At 36.1% G+C, this 26,977-nt stretch overlaps 1 protein-coding gene across 1 annotated transcript in view; it reads right to left on the bottom strand.

Moving 5' to 3' along the window:
- Positions 1-26,977, bottom strand: part of LOC118749616 (lethal(2) giant larvae protein) — a 366,665-nt gene that overhangs the window by 290,998 nt on the left and 48,690 nt on the right. Inside the window, exon 2 of the mRNA XM_036484421.1 lies at positions 38-583. Coding sequence (XP_036340314.1) covers positions 38-583 — 546 coding nt within the window. The remainder of the gene's footprint in view (positions 1-37; positions 584-26,977) is intronic.

Raw genomic sequence — 26,977 nt, 5'->3', positions numbered from 1 at the left:
GGTAAGTTTTAATAACTAAAATTTCGTTTATTCATACCCAAACAAAGGGGCAGTTTGGAAATTATAAAGAGGTTTCAAAACTACCCCTGTACAATCCCAAAACTTCACCGAACCGTCCTCATGACCAGTCAATAATATTTCGTATAGTCGTACATCATCATTGTCAACCACGTCAGGAACTTCTTCCTCTAAAATACCGCCATTTATCGGCCATTGTATCTTGCTGCACTCAGTATTTTGCTCTTCTCCTGCATGCAATATTTTGTTATAAACATCCTGGTTTACTAGGGATGCAAGGTAATTGCAAGTAACCGCAGATGCGTGAACCGAATGTAGATATGGTGTTTTAATAGCAGGAACTTTGGAATCGGCCAAATCGTAAGCACAGAACTCTTCCTCGAGTAATACGACCAGGACTTGTACATTGTCGGTATTATCTTGGAACGTAACAAAGAAATCGATTACTTTTGATGTGAAGTCCAAGCAAACATTATTCCCGTTGTTTGTATGTACCGATACACAGTTGTGGTCTCCATACGCTGATCGTGGCATGCCTCCGGAAAATATAACAACATCAACGGTGCTGAAAAAGGAGAACACAACAAAAATAAAAACCTTTGGTAAATAAATATGGCCTTCCATGTGAACGTTCGTTATGATAAGAAAACAAATATTTATTTAATGTGCATAACGGTAGTTACACGCCCTGCCTCAAACTAAAATAAATCTCTGCATTCAGACTTTTAAATTGTAAATATTTGGCTTGAGTATGTTGTGTTGGTGTTGGAGCGGCACTACCAAGCCAACTAATATTTACATTTAGCAACGACCCATCAAGGTTCATAGATAGAAGGTTACGACATGGTGCTGTCGAAAATTTGTTTTCCTCCAATGACGCAGTTGCGAAGTGAGTTCTGATTGGCTTAAATATTTTACGAAGAAGGAGAGTACACAAAACGCAGAAAATATAGCTGCCGTATAGCATATTTGAGGAATCCTAATCAAATAGGCATTTTTGATATAAAATCGTGGCAAAGCTTATTATAACAACATAAAATGTTATAACTTGACGTGAAACAGGATTAACATAATAATAGTGACAACAGAAATGTAAGTCGAATACAAATTGAAATTTGCTGGTGATTTTATTCTTGAAAGTGAGCAGAACGCACTCGCGCATTTTTAAATAAAAAGCGTTCATAACATGGCAAAATTTCGCTACCGAAATTGCAATTCATCTTTAGCTCTAAATGCTACTCTAAATGTACATTTATCCATACAAAATTCGTCACCTAAATACAACTAAATGCAACTCCAGTTTTGCATTAAGAATCTAAATGCTAAAAGCAACCCTGGGATCTTCAAAAATTTCCACGATTCGAACATGGTTTAATGAGAAAAAGTGGCAACATTGCTTTTTCGAGTATATAGTGGCTAGCTGCGTTTCAGTGATCGCCGATCGAGATTTCATTTATTGTTTTACATTATTTGGATAAAGAAAAGTTAAGCAAATTCAACATCGATGTGGTGCTGATAGAAATCTGGATTAATTTGTGATCACCTCTGTTTGTTTTGTTTCCTAATTAAATGAGGAAATTTTTATTGAAAGCACCGACAAATGAATATATACACAAACAAATGTTCGGTTATGGTTAAAACAATTAAAGTTTTTGTGTTGAATTTTTGGTTTAAAATTTATTTTTTCCTTTTCAGTAGGGTTTTTGCACATTATTTTCTGCGTGTGAATTGATCGTAATAGATGTGGATCTGAAAAAGCTACTGGAACACGGCTGTTTGTCAAAAGCGTACGATTTCGAACTCGCGTAAATGTATATTTGCTAAATGCGATAGCATGAACGCTCTTCGAAAACATATGTTCGAAAGTGCTAAATGTTGCATTTTAAATGCAGCAAAAACGCTGCATTACCTTTTCAGTGTAATTTTTGCAATCAAAAACAGCGCACTTAAATTTTTAATAATTTAAATAAACTCAAAGACGCAGAAAAAAGCACAAACTTCAACGCAAATTGTCAAACGGTAAATATCAGGGTTACACATATTTGAAATAAAACTTGATGTATTTTTGACTAAAATAGTGTATTTTTATAAGATAATTTTTTAGGAATCTGGCAACTCCAAAAATTGAGCCATCTACGTCATCAAGATGGCGGCCATGGCTGATTTCGTAACCTTGTATTCTATGAACCTTGACGACCCATAGTGAAATAATATAGTGTTCCAGGTAACTGACGTCTTTATATTTGAAAGTAAAATTTGATTTTGTTATTATTTTTTCTTTCATTTCGGTGTTCGCTTTTTTCAAATCTGGTGTTAACCCTTGGTTTTGTTGCATACCTCTGTCCAATTTCGCCTTAGATCCTCAACCTTCCGGACTGAAAACATCAATACTACAACGCTATGTGTGCTTTTGCACAAACGGCAAGAATTTCTTGGCATTTTTTCTTTAATTTTTTATTCAAATCAAAAAAATACATAAGTTCTCACTCAAAATGGTTAACGTGAAAGTCAAATCAAAAAAAAATTTCTGATAATAAATTGTCAAATAAGAGTACCGGAATAGCATGGCGGAATTATACCAGGTGAATTAATTAGAGCGAGAAAACGATTTTGACACTGCCTTATTGGAAAAATTGCCTTTAAAATTTGACTACCCTGCCAGCCACGGCTCACCACTTTCCCCTGAAAATCAAACGATTTACAAACACATTCACAACTTTTTAGTCATCTCACCCACACACTTACAAATTTTTTGTTCGAACTGTCAAAAAAATGTCCCTTTGTTAGAGCTACATACCCGATAAGAATTCGTACTCTAATAAGAATTCTATGCGTTAGAGCGAGCAAGTTAGAAACATCGGAGTTTTGATGACAGTATACATACTGTGAAGAAATGTCACTTTGCGAAAATTTTGAAGGAAAGGATAAGTATTTAACAATTTTATTTAATTATAATGTAATTTCTTCTTTTAGATTGCAAAACAGCAGCGACTTAGTCACATTCTGAAGGTATGTATTGAGACTTTTTAAATGTTTATAAATTTGAATTGATATTTTTGTTTGTTTGCAGATTTTGGATTCACCATCAGCACCTTCAACGCTTGCATCTTCATCGCTAAAACCTTCTGCCCTCAACTTCTTCATCGCCAGGAGCACCACCAGTACCTTCTATCCTCAGCTCCTTCATCGCCAGGAGCACCATGGGTACCTTCCGCCCTCAGCACCTTCAACGCCAGGAGCACCTTCAAAGTGTAGGTCCAACTTGTCAAATTTTTCAAAGTTGTAAGAAAACTTAATTTTTCTTAACCACCATAAATGATTTGCAACTCTTAATAAATAATAAACCGATTACCTTTCTTTTGATTATAACACCGTTAAAATCGCTTTACGTTTTCATAAAAACTTTGCAACTTTTGTAAACAGCTATATATAAGCAGTGAAAAAGTGGTAAAATTTTGCAAAGTTGTAAAGAAACTAGATTTTTGTGAACCAATACAAATGATTTTCAACTGTCAATATATATTAAAAGAAAGGTAAATCGATTATCTTTCTTTTGATTATAATACTGTTAAAATCGCTTAACATTTTATTGAAATTTTGCAGCTTTTGAAAACAGCTATATGCAAAGGAGTAGTAGTAATAATAAGCAATTAAGCAACCACATATGTATGTAAAAATATCTTTATTATTAATGTTAATTGTAATTTTTATTCATAATATTGATTACTAACTATTTATATTAGGTTAACAACGTATTTTGAAAAATAAATTTTGCAAAATAAAAATCAAAAAAAAATTTTAAGATTTTTTATTTAAAGTTTTTAAGGTTATTTTGATTTCGCTGAAGAGAATGCAACCCTGCGCCAGCTGAAGTGGGCAATGCTAGACGAGTGCAGCTATATGTTTTCCTTACGAAGTATCTGAATGAGTGCGACAGTGATGCAAGGCTCACACGTACAGGGGGAAAGTGGTGACAATCTGCACACCGCCCATACAAATGTCACCAGTTTTGAAGTGACCGAAACCCGCGGTTTCACCAGATTTTTCACCACTTTTGGCTGGCAGGGTATAAGGAATTGTATAGGCTCACAAGTACGGAAAACGCCATTTTGTTTGCTTACATTTGAAAACAGCTGGGATCACCTGATTTTCAATTCTCTCATTCTCTGCACAGAGTTACATTCAAGATTCAGAAAAAACTTTAAAATGTAAATTGAGAAATATTTTAGAAAAATGTGTTTTTATTCATTTGAATTGATTAAATAAGAAATTAAAAATCCATGCCAAGTCTTGCATTTCCAATAATAACGAATAACACTGTGGAACAAATTTAGGTTAGCAAAAGTTAGGTGGATTCTGAGAGTGAGGGGTGAAAATAGAGGCTAAATTAGAAGACCCGTATCGCGGCGTTTGTTTATGTTAGCTCGAATTTTTTTTAATCGACCTTCGAACTTTGCAGTCAAATGCAATAAATTTCTTCCCCTTCTTCCTCTTTTTCCTCGTCTTCCTCTTTTTTGTTTCCAACCACCGCACAGGTTGCGATTTTTATTTATTTCGTACCAGGGAACTAATATCAAAAATAAAGATTCAGTTAAGACTCGAAACTCAGCCGAAGCTGATGTCTTTTAATTTTCGCTCGGTCGTGATAAAATTCGCTATTAATTTTTTTGGAACTTATTTCATTTTGTGAGTAATTTAAGTTAAGTGCATCGGTTTCATAAAAATAACTAAAACAACATTGTATAATATATATTGTATTAAAAATGTCGGAACCAAAATGTAAAATGGACCATTTTTGTAATGTTTGTGGACGTTTCATAGCAAGCGATGAAAAATGTGGCAATGCCAGTGATTGTTTTTTGGAAGCCTATAAACAATATTTCTCGCAAGAGTTTATCACTGAAGTAAACTATGCCCCTAAAAATGTTTGCTTTAATTGCTATTCAAGTGTTATGCAATGGAAAAGTGAAAAGAAGAAGGCTATGCCTTTTGGTATACCAATGATGTGGTTAGACAACAGCCAGCATCAACAAGAAAATTGCTATGGATGTATCAACTACCATAAAACTTTGAATAGAAGGAAAGCAAAGAATAAAACTTATGTAGCAGAGCAAAGTGTGCAATTACCATTACCGCACTCAGAATTCGTTCCAGTACCAACATACCGAAGTATTGATCTTCAAACAGATATTAGTACTACAACCGCCGCTGCTATATCCATGCATTTCTTCTCAGAATACGACCCTGGTGAAGGTACATCCTATGAAACATCAAAGGACCCAATCCTAGTCACATAAAAGCAATTGGATGCAATTTTTGCAATTTTGTGTTTGACTCAGAAAAAATCAGAACAACTGGCTTCATTTTTGAAAGGAAATAATTTGCTGGCGAAAGGTACCGAAGTAACAGCATATCGGAAACGCCAAAAAGATTTAGAAAAGTTCTTCAATGTGAATGATGCAAAAAATTTCGCTCATTGCAACGATATCGAAAAGTTAATGGAGACGATAGGGTTCACCTATAAAAAAGATGATTGGCGTTTATTCATCGATAGTTCACTAATCAGCTTATAAGGTAACTAGAGTGTGCATATTTTGGATTCCTAGATTTTTCTAATATCTTTGTCAGATTGCACAATTTAAACCTGTTAACGACTGAAAACTATTTTCGTTTCAGGTACAGAGGAAAGAAATCTCCAGATGCAATACTCGCTGAAATTTGTTGGTGGTATAAAAACACCTTTGAAGAAGTGGAAGACGAGGGAGAAGGGGAAGACAAAGATGAAATTCCAGAATATCTGTTGGACGAAATTATCGACCTTTCTAATGATGATGACGATGACCAAGATATTAGAGAGAGCAGTGATGTTGATCCACAACCGCCTGCTAAACGGCAACTGGCCAAATCATTAATTTAATTTATTTAATTTTTTTACTTAAAACTTTTCATAACTAACATTTCAAAATTATATATTTTTCCATATTTTTATAATTTCTTTTTCAATGTTTTTTCAAAACCAATACTGAAAAAATTGGTATATAAGGAATGAGAAGTAAATTAATATTAAGCTGGAAAACGCAAGTTTTGTATTATGATTGTTTTCTTTTCAAATGAAATTTATTGAAGAAACTGAGAAGCATATTATAGATCAAACAGAAAGCAAAAAAGACTTAGTTTTGTGGAAAATATGTTCAAAAAGCATGAAAAAAAAATTCCAACATTTTGCTTCATAAGCACTACAAAAATTTTCGGCATTTGACTGCAAAGTGCGAGGGTCGATTAAAAAAAATTCGAACTAACATAAACAAACGCCGCGTTAAGGGTCTTCTAATTTAGCCTCTATTTCCACCCCTCACTCTCAGAATCGACCTAACTTTTGCTAACCTGAATTTGTTCCACAGTGTAATTTAACAAATTTGCGAAACTTATCGTTTTGCGCTAAAATACAAGTGTGTAAAATTCGTTGTAATTGTTTCTGTTTTGAATACCATATTCGTGCCTGCCGGTGGAAAAAATAGGTAAATTTACATTTATTTTTAAGAAAACATGTAAATTAAAATATATTTCTTTCCAGAGCGACATACGGACAAGTAAGGTGATAAATTTGTATGATGAATACCGCAGAAAATCTTTCGCATTAAAATTTCTATTCTAATTTGCATTTGAATTATGATATCAACAGGTATGCTTTAGAACGTATTTTTTGAAGACAATTTTTTTATATATCTTGAGATTGTTGATTTATTTTAGAATTAAAAAAAAGCTAGTTTATATTAAAAAATATATTTAGACTAGAAGTATGTAAACTACTTTTATTACGAATTGAAACGATTTTAATGAATATGGTTACCATTAATAGTAGTATGACAGTTACATATAATGCATATTTGACAAGAAAGATAGAATACAAGATTGCGCCGTCCTGGCGGCGATGACATATCTGTACAAAAAGCAAACAAAGTCGAATTGGATGTTGAAAGAAAGTGTGAGAAAATCCAATTTTATTAATAATAAATTTTTCGATAGGGAACGAGTTTTAATTGTGCTAAATTCTAATAGCCTTATTCGTAAAAACTAAAGTAGCTTTAAAAAAAGGTTTATAAATTGAAAAATGTTTGCAAACGGCAATTTAAAAAGCTTTTTAAAATTTTTATTTTTTATGAATAAGGCGATAAAAATATATTATTTAAAATAACTTTTAACAAGGAAAATACGAAAAAAGGTGATTTTTGCGGAAGTGGGTATTAGTGAATTGCAGTGCATATAAAGTTTCTGAGGTTTCGTTTACTTTTAGATCAGAATTGTCAAAATTGACAAAATTCAAAGTAATCATAGAAAAGAAGATTGCGCCCTGAATGTTCTAGTATCTTTTTTGGTTTCGGTTTGACGGCCAGCTGTTGTGATGATGTGGAAATTTACCACAATGAAGAAAAATATAACAATTAAGTGAAAAAAATTTGATTGTTACAAATTTAGTGAGCAGTACCGCGTTTCAAGAACGATATTTCGGACAAATCGTTAATGAACAACTATTTTTCCTTCCCGTCTGCTTTGGTTTTGGCAAAAAAGTGGATTAGTTCCTGCCGGCGATCAAGTCATTTCAACCACAAACTATTATTATTTGCAAGAACCATTCACTAAAATAGTAACTAACTTTTAATTATTTATTAATTCCTTTTTGATATTCAGCAATAGCAAGATGGAAAAAAATTATAAACCAAAATTAGTAATATTTTTATGAATGTAGTTATAAAAGTTCACAGAGGAAACGTCGGAAAACAATGTGTTGGCAACGACATAAAATGTATGGCAATTTAGATGTCAACAGAATAATAACTACGATAAAAAAGCATGAGAGAAGTGTGTTTCAATTTGAACAAAAAAGCTGTAAATGCCGTTGTAAAACGGTCAACAAATTTCTTATAAAATACTAGCTATACCCTGCCACGCTTTGCCGTGGCATATTCCTGTTACATGGATGATAAATTATTAACGAAACAAAGCATATGTTTCATATGAGTTTAATTTTGTAATAAGTACTTGTGTGCACACAATATTTGTCGTGTTTCCATTCTCTGCATTGATATCAAGGATATCTGGTTTGCCGACACGGGAACACGCAACATCTAAGAACCAATCCGCATCTCACTCTAAACCACACTTTTCCAAAGGATAACCTTGAGCATTAGTGATTGTGATTCCGAATGTCAATCGAATCGGGAATTGCAATCTTTAAAATTGAAATGGTGTATCGGTCGGAATCATGGGAATTCTTCACCTTTGAAAGGCCACGTAAAAATCTTTACTTACACTACGTTCTTCATCAATTTCTTAACTGCGAGTCGCGTACCGTTGCGGAGTTTTAGCTGATTAATATTCCGCAACGTGATAATTGGCATACCTATTTTCAATTCAGTATGTGGGGTCATCCCTGGAAGATCAATCGAGTTCAAAAATTATGTTGTATAACTAACTGGTTCGTCTTCTTCCACAACGGTGTTTATCGACGCATATGTTATTGTTTAAGCGACTTATGCATTTCCCGCTTAAACAAAGAACAACGAACACACAGACGCACTTGTTTTTAAAGGTACTTCGCTCGTGTTTAATTGGGTATGCATTTTTTATGCAATTCTCAAATATCTCTTCGCTGAACTTAGTGAAGTGATAAGTCGCCGGCATTTTCAGCTATGATCATCGCTAACACAGCTTGGCTATAACACGGTGCTTTGAGCATCACCCACACTCCACTCCCGGAGTAATTTTTGGCATGGTATTAAGCTACTGCTTACAAACCACACTGGGGCTCTGCACGAATGCATCCCTGGATAAATCCCAGCTCATTGCCCAGAAGCCTAACTGCCATACCTAAACAAAAGCGTCAGCGTTGTCCGGCTGTCAAAAAATTCTCATGCTCATACAATTTGTATGAAGCATACCGAAACAACGCGGCGTCAACGCTGAGCGGTTGGAAAATCCGATTTTGACAGGGCGTTAGGTATTGAAGTTGGCTGCAGAAAACGGCGAAACTGTCATTTTCGTGTTACAAACAAACAAACCTATGCTTATTGTTGGTGTTTTTTCTGCATTTGACGTAGCTTTGGCGCTTTTGTTTAGGTATGGCACTTCGGCGCTAACTCTAGGCGTCAGAAACCGCTCCGCCCAACGCTTTTGTTTAGGTATGGCAGTAAGGCAGCTAGAGCATGACTCCTCCAATGGAGTCCCAGGACGAATACACGGTGAAACGGTCACATCTTGCGCTACCGCTTCATCAGCCTGCCCGCATATCTCTCTCTCTCTCTCTCTCTCTCGCATATCAGACATATTAAGTGCGTGGCTGACTTGATGTGCACCTATAAACCATACGGACTCATTGAGCTCGATACACAAACACTCGAAAAGGTAATCCCTACCTCCTCAACTACTATAACCCGACCACAACTCTAAACCTGGGCTCAAATCTTCACATACGATATCGTATTACTCGTCACATAAAAACAAATTTTTTAGATTTTGACGTACGTGAACGTAGTCTTTGTCTCATTCAGCTTATACTGCCTGACGTATCACGTAATTTTCTTTCGTATGGTTTTCGATCCGTGAACGGATGTTAGGATTTGAGTCCTGGTCTCCCGCTCTCCCTCAGCTAAACAGTTGTCACTTTGAATGCTGGATTGAATAACATTAGTGGTGTTAACCAAAGTGAGCAAGTGGCCTGGCAGTCTGGTAAAAGAGCAGACCAGCTCAAGCAACGACTGTTAACAATACCACTCTTATTTAGTTGATAGACATCGTTATTCTTCGCAGCAAGAATATCTCGTTCACTGAGCCTGTAATTAATTTGCTTAATTAAGAAACATTATTTTATCAGGCAATACAATTCGTCTTAATCTCTCGTTAGCTGGCAGCTTTCCGTTCCCAATGTCCAGTAGTTGTCGCGAAAATCCCTCGGCAGCATTGTATATATGTATGTTCGTCTAGCCACAATGTTGACTATTGTTAATCAAGAAATTACAGACAATGTTTGCGTAAAATCTCCTGAGGGCAATATCAAAACATTCCCGAATGGTTGAACGTTTCCATGCAAATCCCGCGACAATGGATCAAGGACCTCAAGCAATTTTTTATGTGCCATCGTGCACTGATCTCAAATAATTAGTTTAAATTTTTGTACTACTTTTTCCATACCGAATGTTCTGGAAATATTCCAAGTAGGAGTTTCGATGATTTGTATGTTCAATGGCAGCTTAAGAGCTGAATTAGCAATGTTCCCACCTGGTAGCAATTCCAGGCGAAGCGCTGTAAACGCCTAAGCCATTTTGGCCGAGGTCGACAAAGAACGCCAGTCGTTTCTCTCTGTGCCAACTGACGACAATGGAAAATGCCCTGTGAAGCCAAGTTCTTATCCACTTGGCCTCTCCCTCTTCCTCTGCTACCACCAGCGGATTGCGAGTTTAATACTTTCAGAACTGGAACGTCGCTTCCCATTCGAACGACGTGGCCAAGCCAGCGGGCCGCTGTATTTTCATTCGCTACACTATGTCCATTTCGTTGTAAAGCTCATACAACTCATCGTTCCATCTTCTGCGGTACTCCCGTCACCAACGCACAGAGGCCTGTAAATCTTCCCTAAGATCTTTCTCTCCAATACTTCAAGAGCCGTCTCATCGAAAGTTGTCATTGTCTAAGCTCCTGCGCCATATACCAGCATGGGCATGATGAGTGACTTATAGAGTGTGGTTTTTGTACGTTGAGAGAGAACTTTACTCCCGAATTACCTATTCAGTCCAAAGTTGCATTTGTTGGCTAGAGTGATTCTGCATTGGATTTCCATACTGACATTATTATCGGTGTTAATGCTGGTTCCCAAGTAAACGACATTCTCTACTTTCTCGATATTACAACTGGCAACAGTAATGTGGGTGTCAATGCGGGACTGCTCTGACTCATTGTTTGATGACAGGAGATACTTCGTCTTGTCTTCGTTGATCACCAAACCCAATTGCTTTGCTTCTTTACCCAACTTGGAAAAGGCAGGACAGACATCGACGTTTTTGTTAACGATGATATCGATGTCATTGGTATACACCAGAAATTACTTGCCCTTGCAAAAAATTGTTCCTGAGTGGTTCAGTTCTGCAGCTCTTATTATCTTAACACTTGCATCATGCGATCGTAAATGCCCATCTGAATTCGCTTTAATTTGGGAATGTTTATTTGGGCATATAACAGGAGTTCACAATAGTATTAGTAATCATAATTATAATAATATTATCTGATGGTATTCAAAATTTCTTTACTCGCAATATACTTAGGCCAAAAACATAGTGGAGCAGCGAGCGAAGAGCATCGAGCAAAGCGTCGATTTCAAACGCATATGTTTCAATGGGAGAACCCTATATCTAATACTTCTATATTGATAGTAACGTATCTTCACTCTGTGTTTTTATTCCAAAATCAAAGGGAGAAAGCCTATCAAATAAATGTTTGCTTGAGTTAGTATAAATGTATATTTGTGAACTTTTACAAACAAACCACTGTCAAGTCACTCCAGGAGCGGTTTAAATTACAAATATTAAAAAAATAGAAAAATAAAATAACCAAAAACTTTTCCCTGAACGTGATTGGGGCGAGCTTTGTGTTAACCGGCGGATTTGAATAAGCAGCAAGAGATGTATAAGTTACACTTGAAGCGATCACCATAACCACTCTTAAAAGATAGAATGAGAGGATCGTGCCTTCCTTTCCAGCACCTTAGACAGCATGTAGCGTCTGCCCGTTTTCCCTTATACGGCTCATTTTTAAGTAAATAGTATAAGATACTGACGCGTGCAACACGATTCCTTTTTCCTTACTTTTTTGTTCAAAAGTTAAACACAATTTTTTTTTGGTTTTAATTCAAATTTAGTTTTCTAAAATATTGATGGTTACTGTATCGCTTCTGATTTTTTATTCTTTTCAAATGTCATTCTGAGTACATTGGTTGGTTGGTTTTCTCGTTTTATCATCATATATCTGCACTCTAATGTTGGCGGATGTACTTTCAACCAGAGCTGGGTAAATGCAATTACATTACAATTACAATTACATTCCTCAGTAATTGTAATTTGGATTCAATTCCTTTAGTTCACAGCAAAGGAATCGATTACTTTTTCAATTCCTTGAAGTAATTTCAAATGGAATTGCTTTTTTCTTTAATTCCATTACAAGGAAATTCATATTGTAATTGGAATAAATTACGTGCTAGTAATGTAATTTCTTTAAATTCAATTCCTTTGAAAGGAATTGAAAATGTAATTTTTTTCCCATTCCTTTGAAAGGAATTGAAAATGTAATTGATTTTTTTTTCCAATTCCATTCCTCCAAGTAATTTAAAAAGTAATCGAATTTTTACTGTTGAATTGCAATAGCTTTGCTAAATTTCTTGGTTGCTAACTGCCTTGAATAAACAATTATATTATGGTACCCTTAATTCTACCCAAAATGGCGTGCCTTCTGGGGCCTTTGAAGTACTCTTACTGGTATCCTGCGTTACAAATGAGGATAGAGTCCGCTTGAATTACGAGCCCTGTGGGACTGGAGATCCTACCTCCTAAGAGTTTTATAAACAAATTTCATTGCTATGGCTAAATTTTGATGATAACACTGTAACGACGCTAAAATTACACAAAAAACGCCGAGAGACGTAAAATTAATTTTAAGTAGTAGTTACGGATCTGTGTACCGTTTTTTTTAGATAAGGCCATTTAGCGAAGTTATTTTCATTTTATGTTTTCATTGCGAATGAAAAAAATTAAAACTTTAACATGGTCATACGGTCATGTACGATATGGCTTATGGGTAACATTATTTCCTGCTAGTATGTCATACAAAAAATTATTGCACTTTCACTTAACCCTTGCAAACTTGTTTATTTATCCATCGATTTTCATCGGTAGTAGTGTTTTAAGCTGCAGAACAAGCAGATATTGGCTAGTCTATACTAATATATATTTTGAAAGGCGTTTTTTTATGTTCGCAAAGCTCGAGAAAGGCCGTACCAATTTTTTGGAAATTTCGGAATCTACTGCAGACTTTCCAATGATGGTTAGAGGGGAAAAAAAAGTTTCGATATAGAAAGGGGGCGTGGCACCTCCCATACAAACAGAATTTTTCAAGCTGCATATATTTGTGGTACAGGACTAGAACTGGGTATGGTGATATATATATACATATATAAGACCAATTCCATACTAATGGAGAAAAATTTGCATGGTTGGAGAATGGGGCGTGGCACCTCCCATATAAACCGAACTTTTCATATTGCATATTTCTGGAAGTGTTCATGGTAGACTGTAAGCCTTTTAAAACTCTTTAGTTTGACACTCAATTTAACTGAGTTACAATTTCCAAACAGGTGGCAGCCCCCCTCAAAAATATTTCCAACAGTTGTCTTTCTTAAACCTCTTTAATTTGATACCCATATTGTACTATTTTATTTATTTTATCAATGTAATTTAATTAAATTTTCAAACAGATCGCAACCCTCCTCAAACATATTTTCGGCAGTAAGCCTTCTTAAAACTCTTTAGTTTGACACCCACTTGGCAATATTTCACTTTTCTTAAACAATTTGACTGAGTTTAAATTTTCAAATAGATGGCAACCCTCGTCAAAAATACTTCCACCAGTTATCTTTCTTAAACCTCTTTAACTCGATATCCATATTGTAATAATTCATTAATTTTATCAATATAATTGGGTTTAAAAATTTTAAAATAGGTGGCAACCCTCCAAATTTTTGCGATATCATTGGTTCTTGTGTTATACCGAACAATAAAAAAATTATTCAAATCGGTTCAGCCGCTCTCGGGTTTTGATGACCGTGACATACGAACACAACATTTTTATATATATACATAGAAGATGTCCAATGTGTGCTTTCGATTTTAATCTTTGACCACAACAAAAATTCCACATTGTACATTCGTGTATGAACTTTCAGTTTCTAGATTACTTTTACAATTCCTTTGAGTAATTGAAAAAACTAAAGTACTCTTGCAATTCCAGGTAATGGAATTGAAAAAAAATCAATTACATTTTCAATTCCTTTCAAAGGAATTGGAAAAAAATTACATTACTAGCATGTAATTTATTCCAATTACAATATGAAATTCCTTGTAACGGAATTAAAGAAAAAAACAATTACATTTTAAATTACTTCAAGGAATTGCAAAAGTAATCGATTCCTTTGCTGTGGACTGTAGGAATGGATTCTTAATTACAATTCCTTGTAATCTGTAATTGGGAGTAATTAAATTCCTAAAGGAATCATTACGACCCAGCTCTGCTTTCAACGTACTGCCAATCAGTGTTGCCAGGTCTTCGGCATGAGAAAACGTCCCTCTTGGTCTGAAAAAACGTCATTTCCTACCCAAAAACGTCTTTTTTTAAAATAAATGTACAAAAATTTGTCTTATTAAACTTTTATTGCATACAAAGGTACATATGTACGTAAGGTATATTAAAATGTCATATTGACAAGGCACATTTAAAATTCATTGTAAACTGGTTTGAGATCTGTTGAAATAATTGTTATATGGCATCACCATCTCTATTTCATTCTTTTCTATTATATTGTTTATTCATGGTAACTCTAACATTTTTTGACATTTCATTTGTATCTCTATACTTCCTTCTTCTTATCTTTTAACCTTGGCAAATAAAGACATTAAATACTAAGTCCGGCGTTTTTTTTTCTTAAAAACATCTGCTATTTTTCAACAGGTTATGGGCCCAGATAATAATTATTCTGGCCCGGCCTATCACGCGACTAAGTAGCCGTAATTATTTTTATATTTCCTCAATCGGGCGAGACTTAATAAAAAACGTGGTCGTGTAATTACATTCGTTGTAAACTGGGGCTAGTACATGTGTTGTCTGCCTAGTGATCGACAAAACCTAAAAAAAGGGGAAAAAATGTCTCTAAAAGATGCTGCGTGCATTGAAAAACTACGTGGGAGCGAAAATTTCCATACTTGGAAATTCGCCATGGAAAGTGTGCTCGAATTGAATGATTTGCAAGGGTGTATATCCGATCCGATCCTAGAAAAGGATGAAAAGAAGTTAAGAAGGGCAAAAGCTCAACTAGTGCTGTGCATTGACGAATCAATATTTGTGCACATACAAAATGAAACGAGCGCGTCGGGAATATGGAATACTTTAAAGAAGCTGTTCGAGGATACTGGTTTAACCCGCAAAATTGGACTTTTGCGTAAACTTATTACTGTGCGCCTTGACACGTGCGATTCGATGGCAGACTACGTTAATCAGTTAATAAACGCCGCTAATAGACTAAGTGGAATTGGATTCGATATTAGCAGCGAGTGGCTCGGCGCTATTATGTTGGCGGGTCTAGGAGAAGAGTTCAAGCCGCTCATAATGGGCATCGAAAGTAGTGGTGTGCCTATTACGGGTGAAAACATAAAAATGAAGTTGCTAGACGGCGATTACCATAAAAATGGCGATAGTGTGGCTTTTCATGCGTTAAAAAAAACGGGAAAGCAATCGAATAAACACAAACTAAAGTGCTATAATTGCGGGCGCAAAGGACATTTTAGCAAAGACTGTAAAGACAAAAGAAAGGCTCCAACGAATTCAACAGCTCGAACTCTAAATGCCTTTAGCGTATATGCGTCCCGTGATAACTGTCGTAATTCTGCAGGGTGGTACATTGATAGTGGTGCGTCACGGCACATGACACCGAATCGAGACTGGTTAAAGAATGTGAAAAGCTCTCATATTAAAGACATAAGTGTTGCGAATAATGAGCGAATGGCTGTGAAAGGTGTTGGAAATGCTAATCTTCATATTAATGATAGAGAAATTGAGGTAAAGAACGTGCTGTTAGTTCCGAAATTGGCGACAAACTTGCTATCGGTCGCACAAATTGTAGAGAAGGGGAACAGTGTGATGTTTGATAAATATGGCTGTAGAATAAATGATGAAAGTGGTAATTTAATTGCCGAAACGAAGTGTTCACTGGGTGTGTATAAATTTGACAACCTGCAAGTGTCGTGTATGTTGTCTAAGCACGAAACTAACATCATGACTTGGCATCGCCGTTTAGGTCACCTGAACTATGCAGATTTACAGAAAATGAGGGACGGTGCGGTAAAGGGGTTATCTTTTACTGGTGGCAAATTGGAGCTACAATCTTGCGAGATATGTTGTAAAGGAAAGCATGCAAGGGCGCCTTTTAAACCTAGTTCATCGCGCGCTAAAGGTGTCCTAGACTTGATACACTCCGACCTGTGTGGCCCTATGGAAAATAAGTCGTTTGGAGGAGCTAGTTACTTCATCACATTTGTAGACGACTACTCACGAAAAGTTTTTGTATATCTTCTGAAGTCCAAGGAAGATGTTATTGTTCGCTTTAAGGAGTTTAAAAATATGGTTGAAACTCAAACTGGCAGGAAAATTAAAGTTATTCGTACAGATAACGGTAGAGAGTACGTCGGTGAACATTTTAATAGCTTTTGTCGGCAGGCCGGTATTATACATCAAACAACTAATCCGTACACTCCTGAACAAAATGGGGTTGCGGAGAGAATGAACCGTACAGTTATAGAAAAAGCCAAGTGTATGATTTTTGATGCCGGCTTAAGCAAGCCATACTGGGGCGAGGCTGTTCACACTGCAGCTTATATCATTAACCGCTCACCTAATTCATCATTAGCGAAATGTGTCCCTGAGGGGTTATGGACTGACTCCGAAATTGATATTGCAAACTTTCGCATCTTTGGCTCACCAGTTATGGTTCATATACCAAAACAGAGGCGGCGAAAGTGGGACCCAAAATCTACAAAATTATTATTCGTGGGCTACAGTGACACAACAAAAGGCTATAGATGCATTGACCCAACCACAAAAAAGGTAGTCACAAGCAGAAATGTAGTGTTTATGGAAACGTCAGCAAAAACAATAGATCCTGTCCCATGCGATTTGGAGGATTCTGAATCAGTGGGGGAATTTGAAGCTGATCCGATTGATTCTAGTGAGACGCCTACAAAATCGTCAATGTCGAGTGATGAAGTATCCCACAAACTTCACGACAGAGATGTCAATAAGGGTAATGCAGCAGACAGTAAGTTAACTCCGAAAGTCGAAACTGCTCCTGAACCTGAAATACGTAAAACATCACGAACTCCGGCACCGCGCGACTTCGCGAGCCAGGGTTATGTGTCTCATTTGGCAGAGATCCATGCACCTGAGACCGACCCGCTCACATGTACCGACGCTTTAGGTAGCCCAGATTGCAACCAATGGAAATTAGCTATGAAGTGCGAGCTAGATTCACACATTGCTAACCAAACGTGGACATTGTGCAACTTGCCCACAGGTCGCAAGGCAATCAAGTCCAAATGGGTTTTCAGTACAAAGCGTGACGATAGTGGCAAAATAGTACGATATAAAGCACGTTTAGTTGCGAAGGGGTGCTCACAACGTTATGGTGTGGATTATAGTGAAGTATATTGTCCAGTGGTGCGCTATACCTCTATTAGATATTTGATTGCTTTATCAGTTAAACTCAATTTAAAGATAGACCAAATGGATGCGGTAACGGCATTTTTACAGAGCGATTTGTCGGAAGAGATCTTTATGGAACTTCCGGAGGGTTGCGGCGGGGAGAGTAAGAAAACCTGCAGGCTTAATAAGGCTATATACGGCCTTAAGCAAAGCGGCCGTCAATGGTACTTAACACTGGAAAAAACATTAAAATCTTTTGGACTATTGAAGTCAAAGGCTGACCCCTGCGTATTCTACAGTGGCGATTCGCAACTTATTGTCGCCATTTATGTAGACGACATACTGGTTTTTTGGAAGGACGCTCAAGTACGTGATAAATTAAAAAAGGCATTGTGTGAGAATTTCAAGATGAAGGATCTTGGCGTCGCTACAAACTGTGTAGGATTTCGCATATCCTATGACACTAAATCCAAAGGTATATGGCTAGATCAATCAAAATACACTCGTCAAATTCTGGAGAAATTCGGCATGAGTAATGCGAAAGCTGTTTCAACACCAAGTGATCCCAATAAAAAATTATCGGCCAGTATGTGCGCTGAAGGAAAACAATTACATAACGTACCCTACCAAGAAGCTGTTGGCAGTCTCTTATATCTGGCGCAAGGGACTAGACCAGACATCGCTTTTGCTGTTAACGATGTAAGCCGTTTCAATAATAATCATGGTGAAGCACATTGGGTGGCGGTAAAACGCATCTTCCGGTACTTAAAAGGTACACTCAATTTTAAACTATTTTATGGCTATGACGATGACGTCCGAGGTTTCTCAGACGCAGACTGGGCATCGGATGTTGATAAACGACGTTCGTGTACGGGTTATGTTTTCACACTTTGTGGCGGAGCAATATCTTGGGCAAGCAAACGCCAGTCTACCGTTGCATTATCTAGCATGGAAGCGGAGTACATGGCTATGGCATCGGCAGTACAGGAGGCGATCTGGCTTAAACAATTTGGTCAGGATTTTGAGCCAGATAACGTGAACAAGGCTACACAGATTGCATGTGACAACCAAAGTGCAATTGCTGTTGCAGAAACCGACTGTTTTCGAGCTCGGTCAAAGCATATCGACACCCGCCATCACTTCGTTCGTGAGCGCATTGCTGACCAATCGGTAAAGTTGCTCTACATTGCTACTGAAGAAATGGTGGCTGACAGCCTAACAAAAGCCGTGCCTTCTGAGAAAAATATTTTTTGCGCGAAATCAATGGGTTTAGTTAATATTGAAGATTAAAAATGTAAACTTTAACTCAGTATATTTAATTGTATTAATAATTTGAAATTCAACTTTAACTTGGAATTTGTAACTTGAACTTGTACCAACCGCATATTGTAACTGAATTTTTAATGCTTCAATTAGTTGGGTGGTTGAAATAATTGTTATATGGCATCACCATCTCTATTTCATTCTTTTCTATTATATTGTTTATTCATGGTAACTCTAACATTTTTTGACATTTCATTTGTATCTCTATACTTCCTTCTTCTTATCTTTTAACCTTGGCAAATAAAGATTAAATACTAAGTCCGGCGTTTTTTTTTCTTAAAAACATCTGCTATTTTTCAATAATATAAAAATCATTTTATACATACACTTGTGATCAGCTGATTAAGTCATCAACATTTTGATCGATTTTGGCGGTTTCTCTTTTGTTTATTTAATGTTTATTATTTTTTCATAAAAGCCAAGCTCATTATCTGACAAACAAAATATAAATCCACATTTCAAACTTTGTGCAAAAATTATAAAAACATCTGCAAATTTTCAGCTAGATTTCCAACTTTTTAACAGATTTTTTAGAATTTTTTTGGGTATGCAGTTTGATAGCCCATCAAAATTTGAGGGCAATAATGTGCAAGTTTAAAGGGGCTAAATAGTCGCGTTGATTTTTAATAATTTGTTTTTTTCTTGTAGACATTTGGTTAGGGGCTCGGTTGTCAAAAATGGTAAATTACGCTCTGCTAAGAAGGAGCATAGCAATACTTCAGCCTTTTTTGCATTCATTACGTTTTCAATTAAGTCTTAAAAAAGTTGCCTACTTTTTTCTGACGTTTTATGCTGCACAGCTTTTTTGATGCTCTTGTGAGCGTGCGTGTTGCCATAGATCGGCTCTTCCTGATTTGGCTTTTAATGTGCTATTGCAAACATTACAACAAGCCTCATAACTTCAAGTGTTTACACAACCAGCCTTTGAACACGGGATCCTTAGTCCAAGAATCCAAAAAATGAGCGTAGGCTTGGTTTGCATCATATTTAAGTCATATGTGTCCAAAAAAATAAATATCTTTTGAAGCAGCTGCAGCAAAACACAAAATCAAAACACAAATCATTCAAAATAGTTCTACTTACAAGATTTAGTAACAAAGAAAAATTACTGGGAAATTAAAAAACTTAATTTTTTACACAAAAAACGTCCAAACGTCAACAGGATACAAAAAACGTCCAAATTACGTTAAAAACGTCAACCTGGCAACGCTGCTGCCAATATAGAAGTATTACATATATGGGGAGAGCGTATATTGAAGAGCAAAGCGTACACACACTTTTTTAATTGAAGCTTTGCTCGATGAAAGCTCTTCGCTTCACTCGCCGCTCCCCTATGTATTGACCTATGGCGCTATGGCGACCGAACGAAATTGTTTATAATTCAAATTTGACTGTTTTATAATGTAAAGGAATGGTGACAACAATTTTAAGTTTTCATTATTTCATTTCACGGGATAGTTTTATGTTTTCGTTACGCTTTTTATCATTTCTTCATTTGTATCCGTAACATTTTATTAATTTTTTTCCATTGCGTAATTTGTATACCAACTTATCACTTCGTTTGATAAGATATCGTAAATTCTCTTTTTTCAAACTGTCCGGATTTGGATAAGTAGAAACATTAAAAAAAATTCTCTAGTAAAGCTTTCCCAATCACTTTCCGTTTCGAACCAGTTATAATACCCTGGTACGAAATAAAGTCAGTTGACATTATTACCTTTTCAAAAGCGAAATAAAGTCAACAAAAATTTGGAAATAAAGTCATTGACGCTATTTCCTCATTCAAATGGAAATAGCGTTAACAATGCTTAAAGTATATCGATTCATAGGAAAAACTGTTGTTCTTACAATAAACATTGCCCCGTAAGTGTTGTTTTTTAAGAGATGAAAAAGGTTATTGCCAAATCCTCAGTGTTGTGATATTAATCCACGCACAATCATGAACTACCACCAATTGATTTTATTAAAAAAATTTAAATGAAGAATATGTAAAAACACGATGCGAAAAACTAAACGCCTGTGCACAGCTGGAATACGAGAAATATTTGAAAAAAAAGTGTAGAAATGATCCAGAACTTGCAAAACATGTTTCGTTTGCACAAAAACAAAGCGAACACTATTAAATTGAAGAAACAGTCTATGTCCAAAAGGCCCGGAGGAACACTGAAATTAAATTAGCATATTTTGAACGAATTTGGAATGTCTAAGGTGGAAAAGAAACCAACTTTTCTATAAGGAAACAATTATAGAAAAGGAATTTTCTTACACTGTATTCATGTCTCCGCCAGCAATTTGTGACATCATTTAAAAGCAAGGCGAACGACGACAATATTTATTAGATGGCACAGTCAGGTCAATGTGCCAAAATGCGGGTATAAACAATTATTGATTTTTTAATATCGGAACCGAGATCATGTAAATTAATTGATTGGTTTTCACACACTTTTGAAACACAAATTATATGCTTTTTTACTGCAGACAAGTTGTTGCCCCAAAAAGCAGAAATCTTCCAATCAGGGCTGCCAACTATCCTTAGTTATGAGGTACCATATTGAGGATAAAAAAAGTGCCAAAATGTGCCAAATAGAAAAATAAAAGTGCCAAAAAAGGTGTCCTTCCTTTTAATCATTCACATTTAGCAATAAAATAAAGCGACATTTTAGAAACAAAAGTGCAATGATAAAATAAGATAAACCAGTTGAATATCCTTTATAAATTTGAAAATTTTAGTTGAGAAAAAGAAGTGCACGCAAAGGATTTCACAAAAATGTATTGAAATGTTATTTTTTTACAAAAGTGCCATTTTTGCACTTTGTGCCAAATTGAAAAATTGAGTGCCATTTGAAGTAAAATAGGGACAAATGGCACGGTTTGAGCCAAGTTGGCATCCCTGCTTCCAATAACTTACAAATATGAAAATGTGAAATATCGAGGGCCGCGGCGTAGCGTGACGTGGTGTGCGCGCCGGTCGCGCGGGATAACGCGGGGCGCGAGCGCGGTGTGGCGCGCTGACGCGGGCCGCCGCGAAGCTAAGCAAATTTAATGTTTGAAAGAGAAATAATGACAATGGATTTTATTTCGTTTTTACAAAGGTAATAATGTCAATTGTCAAATGAGCTTATTTCCGTTGATCTTATTACCTGTCACCTTTTAACACAATGGTAAAAAAATTATGAAATTTCGGCTCTGATCATTTCGATCTTTCCTGGACCTCATTTGCAAAGAAATAAATATTGTACCAGCATGCTGGTAAGTTATATATGTATATCCTTCGAGCCTAAAGGTACTATCATTTCATGGAGCCATAAACTGGTGTCGCATATTTCCCCTTTTATACAAAAGGGTTTTTTATGTTTGATTTGAGCCAAGTTCCTATCTAATTGTTTGCTGGGTTAGAGCTGCTTCGGCCGTTGAATTAAAAGCGAAATAAATCTCCTTTACTCTCCTACGCGACTCGACGCATTTGGCGCCTCACGGAGTATGTTTTTTTATTATAATGACAAACAATAAACATGAAATACAATAATTTTACTCTTACATTACACATCTAACTCACATTTTATAACAATAACATTTATATCACAGGAAAGAATTTATACATAAACACACATCAATTGTTTTGTTTCTGCTTTCGCTGACGTCCATTTCTGTGTAAGCGCTGTTTGTGCTGTCCACGTCTTCTTTAAACTTCATCGTATTGTTAAGCTGCTGCTTTATGCGGACACTTTCCAATGTCATTCGTCTTCTTTCTCTTCTTTCAACATCTAAGATCATCGTATTCGCGAAATCAGCTGTGTGTGCGTCGTTAGTCAGGTGTTTGTGAATTGTTATGCTTAGCGCTCTTTTCGTAGTGCCAATGTAGCATTTATTACAGCTTTCGTCTCCTTTGCCTTTGCAATTTATTTGATACACTACATTGCTTTGTTGTTCCTTCTGAACTTTGTCTTTTGTTTTTGTAAAGATTCTATATATTGTATTATGAGGTTTGTGAGCGTATCTAATTTTCTCATTTTCAATTATTCTACGTAGTGTTTGATAGTTTGTTAGCCCTAGTATGTTACTGCTATGTACTTTTTCTCTGTATTTTCTGTATGATTTGGGCGTGTAGTTTTGTTGAGTGTTCCCCCCATTAGTCTTTCTATTAAGTTGCGCGGGTAGCTATGTTTGAAAAGTATATCGCGTATTTTATTGTTCTTTTCTTTGTTAAACCTTATGCTGCTTATGCTGAGTATTTTCCGTATGAGACTATTGGCAGTGTTAATTTTGTCTCCTGATTTCGCATACCAATTAAAAATTAAGTCGTTCTCGTTGCGATGTATTTCTATATCTAGGAAGACTATTTTGTTGTTATATTCTTTCTCCGTTGTGAATTGTATCTTGGTATGCTGTGTATTTAATGTCGTCAGTATATCTTCCACGTCTTTGATTGTTGTTGTTGTAACAGCATACAAATTCCCCAAAGAGATTTTGGGGAGTGTTGCTGGAGTGACAGTCATTGTCATATTTGTTTATGTATTTAATATATATGTCCTTACGTTTTAATTCAGCTGTCGTTCAATATTTTGTCAAGTACAATGTCTGCTATTGTTGGAGATAGTGGGTTACCCATTGGCATACCATAATTTGTTGATAAAAAGTATTGTTGCATATAAAATAATTGTTGTCCCGTAAACAAAAGTCTAGTATTTTCTGAAACTGGGTTTTCCCAATTTTTTAGTGATTCTCCAACTTTTGCCACTTCTGCATAATCGTTTGTATCGCTAGATGTATCGGGATATTTGTAAATAATGACACGACGGCGAAAGATATCAAAATTTCATCTTGTTTTTCTTCTTAATTTGAAGGGTGCTTGCGAGTAAAACAGACGTGCTTTCTTGAGCTCCATACATTCCATACTATTTTCGTGGTGTTTTTTCTGCTTTATAAACATAAGCTAGTCTAATGTGAATTTGCTTTGGCTCGTGCATCTGAGTGTGTTGTTGTGAAATGTACATCATCACCTGGGCATTAACAAGAAACGCTTAAGTTTGTCAGCTGGTTACCTGCTTAGTTTTTGATTTTCTGGTGAGTTATGTCTTCTACTCCATCTGCACCTCTCAAACGCCGTTCGAGTAAAGCTGCGAAGTTGGATGAGAGCATAGTCTTAAATACGCTGCGAGATTTGGAGGAAAAAGTGCAAAGACAAACAGACAAATTGCAGTTGGTGTTCGAGGGGCTCTTATCCAGGCTAACGGATATTGAGAGTAAACTCATAAAGCGGATCGACGAAGAGATTGCAAGCATAACTACGAAAACTCAAGAGTCTGCCGCCAAAATAGCATCGCTTGAGGAGAGTGTGAGTGATCTCGAAAGTAAGCTGTGCTTGCTTACCAACCGGCTTGAGTGCCAGCAAACGGTGACCGCTCCGGATTTCAGTGCTGACGCTGTTATTTTTGGTTTGCCGCAAATTGAGGGTGAAATCTAAAGAGCGCTTTTAACCAGACTTGCATGTCTCTTGATTTCTTGGCGCCACAAATAAGGGATATATTCCGCACTAAACCGCGCTCAAATCAAAGCAGAACTTCTGCAGTTATAGTGAAAATTCACTCCCCGCTTGACCGAAATCGTACTTTAAAAGCATTCAATTCAATTCATCTTTATTCAGTCTATGATTAAAAATCTTACATACTAGATTATACAGATTACAAAAATAAGTATTATACGATAATAGTGTTAACATAGCAGAGCATGAACTAAACCTAAGAGTAAAACGATTCAAGCGTGGACTTAAATAAGGATCTTGATGATGAAAATTCTATATCGATCTTCTTAGAGATGTTATTAAATTCCGAGAGCGCCCTAAATATAGGCGCTAACGAATAGAAATTTGCCTTAACTACACTAAGATAAAAGGGAGGTTGAGATCGTAAGGTTCTGTGAGGAACATTGAAATTTATTAGCTCTAGTAGTTCAGGGCAATTGATCTTCCCACAGACCAAATCAAACAGAAACATAAGGAGCTGAATAATTCTTCTTTTTTCTAATGACTGCAAATTTATTAGCTGACAGCGGGCCGCATAGGGCGGAAGTGGGTCGGAAAAATTAAGTGGTTGAAGAGCAAATCGAAGGAACTTTCTTTGAAGCCGTTCGATTCTCATAGAATGACAGCTATAAATAGGACTCCAAATGACTGACGCATACTCTAATTTTGAACGTACTAACGAGTTAAAGAGAATTTTCCTAGTGTAAGGGTCCTTAAAGTCCCTCGCATATCGACGTAAAAAAGCTAAGTTACTATACGCCTTTGGGAGCAAGTAGCATACATGTTTTACAAAAGTAAAACCCGAATCAAAGACTACACCCAGATCAACAAAATCATTGACCAAAGTGAGCTTCTGATTTAAAATTGAGTAACACGAAGCCAATTTACAAGGGGATCTAGAGATTGACATATTGAAGCATTTTTTTATATTGAGCGATAGCTTATTAATTATACTCCAACTGACTAAATTATCCAAATCATGCTGCAGATAGAGGACATCGGACGGACAAGTTATTTTACGAAACAATTTGAGATCATCGGCGTAAAGAAGATATCTGCAATGTTTGAAGCAAGTACCGATATCATTAATAAAAAGAATAAATAAAAGAGGGCCTAGGATGCTACCCTGAGGAACACCTGACGAAGCAACAAAGGACTTGGATTTATAATTTTCTATTTCTACAAAAAGAGTTCTATCTGTAAGGTAAGATTTCAACCATGACAGGAAAACAGAATGAAAGCCCATACACTGCAGTTTACTTAGCAAGATAGCATGTGAAACTTTATCAAACGCTTTCGAAAAGTCAGTGTAAATAGTATCGACCTGACAACCGCTTTTAAATGCTGAGACACAGTATTCCGAAAATACCGCTAAGTTAGTGACTGTGGAACGACCACAAACGAAACCATGTTGCTGGGGCTCCACTATACTTTTACAAACGAAAGAAAGTTTATCCTTAACCACTTTTCAAACAGCTTAGAGGAGACCGTTAGTTTGGAAATAGGCCTATAATTAGATACATCATTTCGGCATCCCGATTTAAATATCGGAGTGATGGATGCCACCTTCCACCGACTGATAAAAACACCTGTAGAAAGAGAGAGATTAAAGATTTTACATAAAGGAACACAGATGGAAGACCTGCACTGTTTCAAGAAATATGCACAAAGACCATCATTGTCACATTTAAGGGACGACTTTATGGAAGAAATTGCATTTATAATGTCAAGCTCCGATATGGAGAGCGCTCCACAGTCTAGCCGTTGAGCTGGACAGATAGGAGGGAATGTACTAACAGGCATATCATCACAGAAATTGGATTTGAAGAAATCCGCGAAAAGGTCGACTGTATCAGCTAAAGATTGAGAACTATTGCTATTAAAATTCATGCATGTTGGTATGTTTGAACAACCTTTTTTGGAGCGAATGAAGCTCCAAAAAGCTTTCCGATTTTCTCTTAGCTCAAATTCAAACCTACTAATATATTGATTATAAAGAAATTTATCGAGGACATTAAACTGTTTCAAGAGAGACACATATTTATCTTTCAAAATATTGTCATTTCTATTGGCAATATACAATTTGTGGTATTTATTCCTTTTGTTTTTAAATTTTTAAGATTCGGGGTGTACCAAGGTAATTTGTGGATTCTGGGCGGAAGGATAGAAAGATTATTAGAAAATATATTTGATATTATCTGCAAAAAGACTTCATAACACTCACTAACATCTTCTGAATAAAGGAGATTACTCCAGTTAATGTCAGAGATGGTACAACCCAAAGCAAGGAAATCTGCATTTCGAAAGTCGTAAGACACCGGTTTCTTGGGTTCCATTGTAATACCCTCAAAGAAATTCAGAGTTAAGCTAAGCGGATTATGGTGCTTATCGGTCTTACCGATTGGCGAATCACATTCACAAAGATCGCAAATTAAATTTTCATCCACAAAAACAAGATCCAGTATTTTAAACAGCCTATTAAAAACAGTATTAATCTGGGTAAAATTCAAACTAAAGAAACTATCCAATAAATGGATTTCATGAGCTCTATTAACTTTAGTTGGAGTCAAGATACCTTTATGTTGTAGATCAGACCAGCTAATGTCT

Source organism: Rhagoletis pomonella, unplaced genomic scaffold (genome assembly GCF_013731165.1).
Source record: "Rhagoletis pomonella isolate Grant_MI unplaced genomic scaffold, Rhpom_1.0 Rhpom_scaffold_00023, whole genome shotgun sequence".
Classification (NCBI taxonomy): Eukaryota; Metazoa; Arthropoda; class Insecta; order Diptera; family Tephritidae; genus Rhagoletis; species Rhagoletis pomonella.
Note: the sequence above shows the minus strand (reverse complement) of the source record. Positions and strands in the feature narration are given on the sequence as shown.